Below are 10,828 nucleotides of genomic sequence, written 5' to 3' on the forward strand. Positions count from 1 at the left end.
GATGGAATGTTTTGAGTTTCTTCTCCAAGAAGAAGCTAATCTGACTTGCAACAATTATTTTAGGGAAGTCCTTATTATACTGTGTTATCTTAAGGGGCTTTACAGTACTAGTAAATAAAGATACTTAAACCTACAGAACTATCATTTTAATAAAAATAATTTTTTTAAAAAATTGGAAGAGCAAATATAAGTTGATTCTTAAAGGGAAAGTAAATATATTCTTGCTATTACTTGACAATGACTTCTAAAAAATCAGTTCAAGAATTAAAAGAACCTCTGGAGGAATAATAAAATGGCTTTTGAAAAAAAAGTCTGCCTGAAATTATTGTTCTCAAGAGATTGCAGTGCAGCTGTATCACATCAGGAGACTTTTCTTCATTCTTCCCTCCCATTAATTTGGATAAACTCTTAGTTGAAGTTGTTCTTAGCTATAATGTCGCAGCAGGAAGAAGCTGTACCATTCAGAGATTCATAGATTCATAGATGCTAGGGTCGGAAGGGACCTCAATAGATCATCGAGTCCGACCCCCTGCATAAGATGATTGTTCAGAATTTAGTGTGTGGAGCTCACAGTAACTACAGAGAGACAAACACCCTCCTCTGTTTTTAACTATTAAGTTTAGAGAACAGGAATGAAGGTAATCTTTAAGTTGGCACTGTAATTGTGATAATGTTTCTCTAAATGTATCTTGCCACTCCATGGCAATACAAAATACTTGCTTTGTTTGGTGATGTTTGTTTGTTTGTTTGTTTTATATATTAAAACTAGAAACCCTTTTAAATTTCCATAAATACTTAGAAGCTAGGTAAAGTTCAGTTTTTAAAGATGTGTTCTAAAGACTGCGGATTTGTTTCTGTTTCTTTGTATACTTTATGATAGTGCTGTTTAAAGAAAATTACAAACTTATTTTGCAGCAAGGAATAGTAGATGAATGTTTCTCTTCTCATTTGCAAAAAAAATAAAAATTAACCATTTTCATTCCAAAAAGATTACCAGCAGGTGAAGAACAAGAATAGAAAATCTCTTTCCTGAAGTTGTATGTTCCAGATTCAAGACATTAAGATATTCCTCAGTACAAAGGATTAAAATAGACATGTTTAACAATACTGATATGCCTCTGTCCAGTTTAAACAAGGCCACTAAACAAAGCAAAATATTCTTCTTTTTTTGGTCTCTCACTCTCTTCTCCCTGTCTTTCCCCCCCTCTCCACCCCCACCCCACAGACGTGGTCCCTACATTCACTTGCCTTGATTGTAGACTCTAGTGGGCCAATGTACCGTGGATATGTGGAACCTACTCTGTCTCTAGTTCTTACCTTGCTCTTGACAGTTCCACCATCTCACACAGAAGTACATCAATGTTTGGGCCGATGTCTTGGAGCTATCATAACTACAGTTGGCCCTGAGCTGCAAGGTGAGTGTTCATCTGCAAGAAAAACAATCCGAGTGTTAATCTGCAAGAAAAATTCTTTTAGTTAAAACAAAGTTAACATATAACATACCATTTTTGGAATGTTTAGATGTTTTAGGAACCAGCTAATGTTACACTTGAGACATGATTAACCAGCTAATCAAGTGCTGTTATTTTCATAATTTCCCCCCCATGATCCATTTCTTGCAGCCATGACAACAAGTGGGGCACTACTGCAGCTGCAGGTCCTGTCACCTATGGGACTTGCAGCCACGGGAGCTTGCTACTTGCTGATGCAGGGGGAGCTGCACCAACAAGAAAGTATGATTGAACCTGATGCTGGATCCCATGAGCACATCTGCCATGCACATGTGGCATGGCAGGGGTTGTGTGGTTCACATATCAGATCTTATCATGCCTTTGCCTGAACATTGAGAGGCCCTAAAAGTAATTACATTAATAATTTTAAGTTTCCACAAAGAAACTAAAGTCTAACTTTACCAATATCCAGTTTCCTTATGATATACCTACCGTCTGTCTAAGTTAGATAAAGATGTTACAGATTTTTGAGCTGTTCCAATCTATGACCGTTTTGCTTGGTAGAAATACTAGTTTGGGAAAGTATCAGAAGTAAATGATATTTTCCTTAAGAACAGCTAGGTAGTTAGTGTTGCATAGCTTCTATTCTGAAAATTCTTGTGGCTGGGTTTGTAGATCTGCAACTGTGGTTATGGATTTTGATGCTCTTGTAAAATGAAGTCAAAGTTATTTAATTCTAGTACTGATATACTGTAAAAAATCTTAGGTCTACTTACTTTTTACTGTATTTGCACTATTTATGTGAAGGTATGTGATCCAATTTAGAAAGAAATCCAAGTATAATGGTTTATTTTAATGTGCAGTAGGGAGGTGGAGCAATAGATATGGGATCATCTTTGACGTAGTGTCTTAGTTGAAACCTTACTGATTAAATTTCTTAACTTCCAAATATATTTTTAATAATGACAATGGAAATCTTCCCTACAAGTATATCTTTGAAATAATGTGGTTGGTAACCTGAGCTGGGAATTCAGAAAATAAAAATTGTATGTTAATTGTGCACAGATTCTGCTCCTTTGAAGCTTTGGAATTGACATCTTGCTCTATTCTGTTGGTAGGTAATAGTGTCACCATTTCAACAATTCGCTCTTCCTGCTTGGTGGGGTGTGCCATCACACAAGATCACTCCGACTCTCTTGTTCAGGCAGCTGCCATATCCTGTCTTCAGCAGCTTCACATGTTTGCACCACGGCATGTTAACCTGTCCAGTCTGGTTCCCAGTCTTTGTGTAAGTGTAAAATGGGGCCCTCCTTTCCTTTGTTCTAAAAAGGGCAGCAGAAATGGTTAGCAGTGTATGGGGGATATGCCTATGACTTGAGAAGAAAAGCCTTCAAAAGCTTTCAGAAGCTTGGGAACTAAATGGGAGTCAATAAAAGGATGTTGGACTCTAGTCAGTTTGGTGCTTTTAAAAATTTTATCCAAAGAGTGAGGGCCCTTGTTTTCATTTAGTATAACATGTTCCAAGTATATAAAATAAATGAGAGAGAGAATGATCTTGAATCACCCTGCCTCATGTAGCTTGATAAGAACGAAGTTGTGTGTTTGTGTACATGTGAATGTAGGACTTTCCCATCTAGTATAGTCAGGTGTAGTCTTTCTAGTTCTCCCAATCCTGCTTCTCTGTTGACATTTACCCTTATTTCTCTAAGCATAACATTAGCAGCTCCTGTCTCATGTCATCTAGTCTGGGAATTCTGTAACCTTAAAGGTTTAAGAATACTTTGGAGTTGTATATACCTATATAATTTTTTATACCTATGCTACAAAATTCAGAAAACTGAAATAGAGGATGAAACCCTCCCTTACAGATCATCCCTTGGCTTGTGAGTCACACTCTTCACAGTTTACGGAAGGATTCATAATGGTATCAGTCCAAAGGACCTACTTCTGTAGGATTTGGGACTTTGGCCTAGATTCTGTATAATCTGTCCAGTCATTCCCTAGAGCAGGGGTCAGCAATTCCCAGCACGCGTGCTGAGCATGGCACGCAAGGCCATTTTGCTCAGAACACCACTGCCAGCCCAGGCTCTTAAGCAGCTGCTGCCAGCCGTGGAGCCCAGGCTACTCCCAGCAGGCGTCTGGGAGGCTGCAAGCCCTGCTGCAAGCAGACTGGGCTCCGTGGGCTGGCTGCAAACAGCTGCTCCAGGCTCTGGCATGTCGGCACTCCAGCACCTTCCAGGGTAGACATTGTGTTTTTTTCAGCACTCTGGCCAAAAAACATTTGCCTACTCCTGCCCAATTTACTTTTCCATTTTTGGAATCCAGTACTTTAAGCTGTGTCCCCACCCTCTGTTGCATGTCAAAGGGCTCAGAATTCACTGTGAAGGAGTCGTCATCCAAAACAGAGCGAGGTGGGCCCTTCCGCAAAGTAATAATACGTACAGCGTTTTGTAACAAAACAGTGAGAAATTTGTATTTTCTTATGAAACCATCTTAAACCAATTTATTGCATAAAACTTTTAGATTTCTGCTTGCCTTTCTGTTTCATTGTTATAATCATCTTTTGACACTAAAGGCAAGGGGTAATACTTCCAGTAACAAAACTCCAAGGTTTTTGTTGTTGTTTCCGTTGTGACAACATAAGGATGATCCATGGAAAGAGGATCTGTTAAAGTCTGTTTTTCTGTACTGAAATCTTTAGATATTCATGGATGAAATAAAGGCCTACTGTTAAAATACTTCATACAATGTATGACCTTTCATTCAGGAAAATAATTTCCATCCTCATAAAAGCAAATGTGTATTCAACTCATTAAAAACTAAGTTTCAGGGGAAGGCAAGAATTAGTTTCTAAAAGAGAGCTCTTTATCTCCTTCTCTGTGGAAAAACATACAGTTCCTTCTACAGCTACTTCCTGTAAAGAAAAGTTAGGAACTTTCAGAATCCTTTTGGAATAAAAACATTTACTTGTACTTGAGTTTATTCAAAAGGGATTAGAGGCAAATTTTATTAGCACAGGCACTTGAAAGCTTTCATACTGAGAAGCATTTTTGGGGATGCATGGTATATGCTGTGGTTTATATCTGAAAGTGGACATTTTTAATGTTAGTTGTCATGTGTGGTTCAGCTGCTGCTGGTGGCATCCATCTGTTGAAAAGTGTAATTTTTGTCAGTATTGGGGTATAAGAACATAGTATTCAGAGTTTATAACTGGTAGTAGAGTGTGATGTAAACTGGTGTCGTCAGTCAAACGCTGCCCCTGTAATTTCAGTCTCATAAATGTTAGTACTATTTAGCTGGATGGCCACTGTTAACTCTGGAAACCCCATTGTGAAAAGTACTTATTTGTGAACTTTTTAAATTGGATTTTCTAAGATCCTCAGCCACCATCAGCTCACAGTTAGATACTCTAGGAGGCTAGATTTCTCCAAAGAGCTCCCCTTCTGTGCACATCCCTAAATGAAGCATTCAGACTTTTAGAGTTGCTTACCACCCAGCTACTCCCATCTAAGAGCAGTGGGAACTGCTGAATGTGTGGGCCTTTTGCAAGTCTGTTTATTTTATTTGGGTGCTGAAAGGGGCAAGGAAAACTTAGGAATAGCTGGCCCCAGTTGGGGTTTCCAAGCACTGATGAAAGCTGTGCTCTTTCAGAATAGTCTTCTAAACAAAATGAATATGAATATGTTTTACTCTGGTTTGTCACATCTTTCACTGTCTTTTACAGGGAGCTAGCTTCTCAGATGATTTTGAAGTTTCTTCTGTGGCTCTAGTGGCATACTGCTTGCCTTTTAACTTTTTGTCTCAAACTGGAGTTCAACACCCTTTTCAAACGTTAATGTTATATATTGTAAATAAGATCTTTCCATTTTAAGTTCTCTCTTTGTGCTTTTTTCTGGAAGATGGAGTGATGTGTTGGGAGCTTCCAGCTTGTGCTCAGGTTTTTCCCCTTAGTTAACTTGTTGGGTTTTTGAATGATGCAAGGGAAAGTGCTTACCTAACAGGAAATGGAGAAATAGAATGGAACTACATCTGTGTTAATCCCGTGAAGAAATTACAGATGTCTCTTTTCCAACGGGAGAGAGAAATCCATAGTCCATGCAAATATAGTAAGAAGCGACAGGTAGTGCTCTGTGTGTGTATAAGAGGCAGAAGTCCTGCCCAAAGAATGTAATCATGTTTGGGGTTTAACTGCAGTGACTCAGTAAGTTAAAGAACTTGTCCATTTTAATTGACATCATCAGCCAAGCGTTTTTTATTTTAGTATCTTATTCAAGTTATTCACTTCTTTGTAACTGTTTACAAGTTGTACTTTATTTCACTGAGCATGCCTGCCATTAATCACTAACAGTTCAGGTACACTACAGTTTACCAGTTTATAATGGCTCTGATTGCAGGTTCATTTGTGCAGTTCCCACTTGCTACTTCGCCGGGCTGCAGTTGCATGTTTGCGACAGCTTGCACAGAGGGAAGCCGCGGAAGTATGTGAATATGCCATGAGCTTAGCTAAAAATGCTGGAGACAGAGAGAACAGTGGCATGAGTAAGTGTTTTGTGTGTCCCTTTTTATTTATGTGTCAGTAAACAAATGAAAACCACCGCGATCTGATGGAGTTTCTTCTTGCTTCTGTACTTCCAGCCAGAAGTAAGGAACTTAATGCAGTCTGGATCATTAGAAATGATTGGATAGATGAATTTTTTCCTCCTTATATGTTTAAATGATTCCCTAGCCTTCCTATTTTGTTCCCCATAATGTTGCTGGTTTTGAAGGTGGATTTGATAATACTGTGTGATTAGGCAATACCCAATTTTGACCTGTTCTATTTGCAACATGCCTAATCTGCCAGTTTTCCTAGTTGGCCCAATCCTTATGTGCAATTATTGTATACATTTTTATCTGGAGGAGGTAGGGATGCTGACAAGAATTGATTCCTACTGTCATATTCAAATTGTCAGGAAAATGTCTAGAAATCTACTGTAATTTTGCAGTTGTTGCTGTTTATATTTAGTCTGGTGCTATTATTGCTGTCTTTCATCTGACATTAAGTGAATGATTATTTGCTCTCACCAAATTTTGTTTTAGTATTGTGTGACACATTTAAAACTTAGTTCAGAAGACTCTTGCTAGGGTCTAATGTCACCATGTTGAATATTTTCTGCATGGCACAAGCTGTTTTTATCTTCCATTAGCTTAACTGTATTTAATATTTCACAGAGGATGTTCAGTAGCTGGCAGAATCTAATTACTAAAAAATTAATGTATTTAGGAATTTGTGTTTCACTACTTGAACCATGTGCAGCTAAGAGTGACTATAGAATGTCTGTTTCTAGTGGTGCTTATTTAGTTTAAGGCCCAGTAGTTTCAGTTATTTTTGAAAACGTTCTCTTTTGATCATTCTGCAGATATTAATCCTTTTGTACCAGGAATTGGTTCCCGGCGGGACATTCATTCCCAGCATCAAGGAGTTAATATAACAGAAACTGGCCTCGAGGGAGTTCTTTTTGGAATGTTAGATCGGGAAACGGACCGAAAGTTGTGTTCTGATATTCATGATACTTTGGGACATATGCTTTCGTCCCTGGCAGTGGAAAATCTCTCCCATTGGCTGATGTTATGTAAGGATGTCCTTGCAGCCTCCAGTGGTAAGCATTTTACATTGTAAGTACTGTTGTATCCTTAGGGTTAATATCTTTTTAGGACCTTTTGTCCTTATTAATATTCCTTTCATTTATTCTTCTTCATTTCTGTGTATCGTTGCTTCTATAGGAATAACAATTTAAATCTGAATTTAATGGATGATTTGAGAACTCCTCACTGTAAATTCTGTCTGAAAAAACATAACTACTAACAATGGAATTGCTGACTTATGATTGCCTTGTAGACATGAGCACCACAGCCCCTTTGGGAGGAGGAAAGGATGAGGAATCAGAGAAAAAAGATGAGATGGATGATGATACAATGTTTACCACATTGGGTGAAGAAGATAAATCAAAACTTTCTGTGGCTCCTCGCTGGGCCACTCGTGTGTTTGCTGCTGATTGCCTGTGTCGCATTATTATGCTGTGTGAGAATGCAAATAAGGCTCACTTTGATCTGGCCTTGGCCCGTTCAGCCAAACTCAAAAACCCCAAAAGTAAGCACGAGTATTTGAAATTCTTTTTTGTTTTTCTTTAAATTTAACTGTAAAGAGGTATTGCATACTTGCAAAGAAAATAAGAGTTGTTAGAAACCATATTGTATGTGTGACAGGGGTATCTTTCCACACAAACCATTAAAAATGAAATACCTTATTAAAGATACCCATTTTTTTCAGCACCTCTCCATTCAGCAGTTTCATTGGCCAGTTTTATAAGTGCAAGTCCCCATTTCTCCACAGTGTATGTGAAAATACAAAATATATGCATCATTCTAGTACCGTGCAGGACCATAACTCCAGCTTTGGTAGTATCATGTGTCTGTGCATCAGGAGTCTGGAACATTTTTGGGCAGAATGCCAAAAACACCCCAACCTCAACTTGTAAGATGTTGGCATGCCAGGGGTGGATGGCAGGGCAGCCACAAGGGGCCTCATCCTTGTAGCAGCACAGCCCCTTCCCCATAGTCCACCCAGAGATGCATGTGCACCAGCCACCTATAATAAGCCGGGCAGGAGCTCTGCAGACCTCCGAGCAACAGATTGCAGCTTCCCCACTGTCTGCTGCTAGCAGCCTAGGCTCCATGGTGGGTGACAGGGGCCTGCCCAGAGTTTGATACTGTTCCTACAAAACCAGTTACCAAATAAGTCATTTTAAAATTTTGAATCTTGGAAAATAATGTGTCTCTTAATTCGTATTAGTTGTTTTAATGACCTAGAGAAATCTTCTTTAATTGTAGGATGTGTGGTATTAGAATCCAAGAGTAAGGTATTAAATATAGCTAGATTCTCCCCTGCACCATTCTCGCCAGCTTTGCACAGATCTCTGTATAGAAGTCCAGAAACTTTTTTGGATCCAACTTTTTTTTGAGAGAGATGGGAGACATGATGATACCCTTTTAATCTCAGAATACTGTTACCTGCATTAATTAGTAATTTTGTATAGTAGCTAAATGTTAAAGTTAATCAGACAATCCTGTACCAGTAGATGTCACTGTAGGATTAAGACTGCAAAAGTTAGAGTTTCTGTGGACATAAGGTACAAGTCCTTCAAACTATATTTGCGAAGTGTTTATATATAATAATATGCCTCAAAGCACAAAGCCATTTTTCATGTTTTCTTTTACTTTGCTTAAAATGTATAACTCTGAGTTTTTCACAAAAGGCATTAAAATTCCAAAGTTATCATTTTTATTAGTAATCAAAAGAAGAGGGTGTTTGCTGAAATTTTTTTCTCAAGCCATATAGATTTTTAAGATTCTGTGAAGTTTGCATCTTATACAAATTTCTCACAGGGAAGTAGTTGCATAGTTATAGTATCTCTGTATGTCATCTCAGTTTAGTAAGTGGCTTTATCGTCTTTATTTTCAGATGACTTTTTAGTGCTCCATCTCTCTGACCTTATTCGTATGGCATTCATGGCTGCAACTGATCACAGCAACCAGCTGAGAATGGCTGGTCTCCAAGCGCTTGAAGACATTATCAAGAAATTTGCATCGGTTCCTGAGCCAGAGTTTCCAGGTCATGTGATACTGGAGCAGTACCAGGCTAATGTGAGACCTTCTTTATATATTTAGGAAATTGTGTATTTTTGCCAGTGTGCTAGTGTCAGTTCTGAGAACATTTTGTAACTTTTAAATGACTTGTGAAGGAACTTTGTGTTTGAGAGAATGTCCTGAAGAAACCATTTTATTTACCTCTTTAAAATTATTTCTGTATCTGTTCCAGCTATTAATTACAATTTAGTAACTGGTAGAAGTTCAAAAAAAAAATCAATAGCCATGATTCTTGAAAGCTAAATATTATGTGGTGTGTTTAAATTTTGGCAACAGTAATGGCCGTTTCATTGGTAGAATTTAGAATTTGAAAAGAACATTTTAATTTCTTCCAGAATGAATCTAATATACCTATTTTTTTTTTCTTGGGGATTAATGACTATAGTTCTGTTCTATAAATCAGACCAGGAATCTATGAGAACACAATATGAAAATCTGAAAGAGTTCTAAGTTTTTTTTATTCCTGTGTGTGGCTAATTTATTGTGTGAAGTTGCTGAAATCTCTCAGTTCCTCCTCCCCTGATGTCTCAGTTTCTTCACTCTTAAAATTTGAATGAAGGAAGTTTTGTATTACAGGGAAGTTATGAGAGTTAAAAGGATGCAGGCAGTTTAACATTTTTCATCTGTCTGACTTCGTTACTTGTGCCAATAAGTAATAGCTAAGGTTAGTGTCACTGGAAAATTTTTTTTGTCTGGTTACTTTGTGTGTGTATGTGTATAATAGCATTTTGCATATACAGTCAATTTTACTGTTCTCCTGTATTTAGGTTCTAATCCTGCAAACATTTTACACATGTAACTTGTCCGATTGACTTCATGTATTCAAATTAAATACTATACGTATTTGCAGGATCACGGTCTTGGTTCATTTCCCCCAGTTTCAGTGGAGATTTTTCTTACAACAGAAGTGAGAGAGACGTTTATAAAACAGTAAAGTGTAGTAGTAAAAAAAAAAATTTCAGATTTTAAAATAGATTGAGACTCATGAGTCTCCATGTTGTCATTTAATACTGTAACAAAGTAAGTGGACATATTTGTAAGGGCTACATGTAGATGCAAAGAATGCAATTATGGTTTCTGTCTTTTTTTTAAATGAGTTGTACCTCAGTATATTATCATTCTGAACATGATTGATTTCATTTTCGTTTGGAGACCTAAGGTAAGCTGTTGTGTTCTTGACTTCATGATCTTTTACACAATTAGCATTAATATTACTGTTTTTTATGTATCAAATTGGGTCTTATATGAGCCTACTAATCTAGAGTTCTTTTAAACGTGAAAGGAAATGGCATTTTTGTTGATGTGCAAAATCTGTATATAAAATCTTCTATTATAATTAAGCTTAAATATAACTTTATGAAGTTCTGAGCAGTTCAGAGTACTTCACTGGTCCAGGTCATACTCTTTTGTAGAAGAACTTACGGGAAAGGAAGCACAAGTTTTCTTGTGCAGGGACTGGGACTTCCCCGCTGTGATGCCAGACGAACTCAAGGGGAACACCTCCAGACCTCAGGCTGGGGAGGACCGGGCTGGAGAGCTTCTGGAGGGGTTGGACATGTTCAAGTCAGCGGGTCCAGATGCTCTCCATCCCAGGGTGTTGAGGGAGCTAGCAGGGGTTATTGCAGGGCCCTTGGCACAGCTTTACGAGCACTCGTGGTGCTCAGGCCAGGTGCCAGATGACTGGAAGATAG

At 38.0% G+C, this 10,828-nt stretch overlaps 1 protein-coding gene across 2 annotated transcripts in view; it reads left to right on the forward strand.

Annotated features, from left to right (window-relative positions):
• HEATR5B (HEAT repeat containing 5B) overlaps positions 1–10,828 on the forward strand; it is an 88,757-nt gene that overhangs the window by 37,267 nt on the left and 40,662 nt on the right. For both annotated transcript variants that reach the window (XM_019549724.1, XM_019549725.1), the window contains exons 21-26: positions 1,226–1,415; positions 2,570–2,739; positions 5,846–5,990; positions 6,851–7,090; positions 7,330–7,581; positions 8,953–9,134. In XM_019549724.1, the coding sequence (XP_019405269.1) occupies positions 1,226–1,415; positions 2,570–2,739; positions 5,846–5,990; positions 6,851–7,090; positions 7,330–7,581; positions 8,953–9,134 (1,179 nt within the window). The remainder of the gene's footprint in view (positions 1–1,225; positions 1,416–2,569; positions 2,740–5,845; positions 5,991–6,850; positions 7,091–7,329; positions 7,582–8,952; positions 9,135–10,828) is intronic.

The sequence above is a fragment of the Crocodylus porosus genome, unplaced genomic scaffold (assembly GCF_001723895.1).
Source record: "Crocodylus porosus isolate Cpor-Errol unplaced genomic scaffold, CroPor_comp1, whole genome shotgun sequence".
Taxonomy (NCBI): domain Eukaryota; kingdom Metazoa; phylum Chordata; order Crocodylia; family Crocodylidae; genus Crocodylus; species Crocodylus porosus.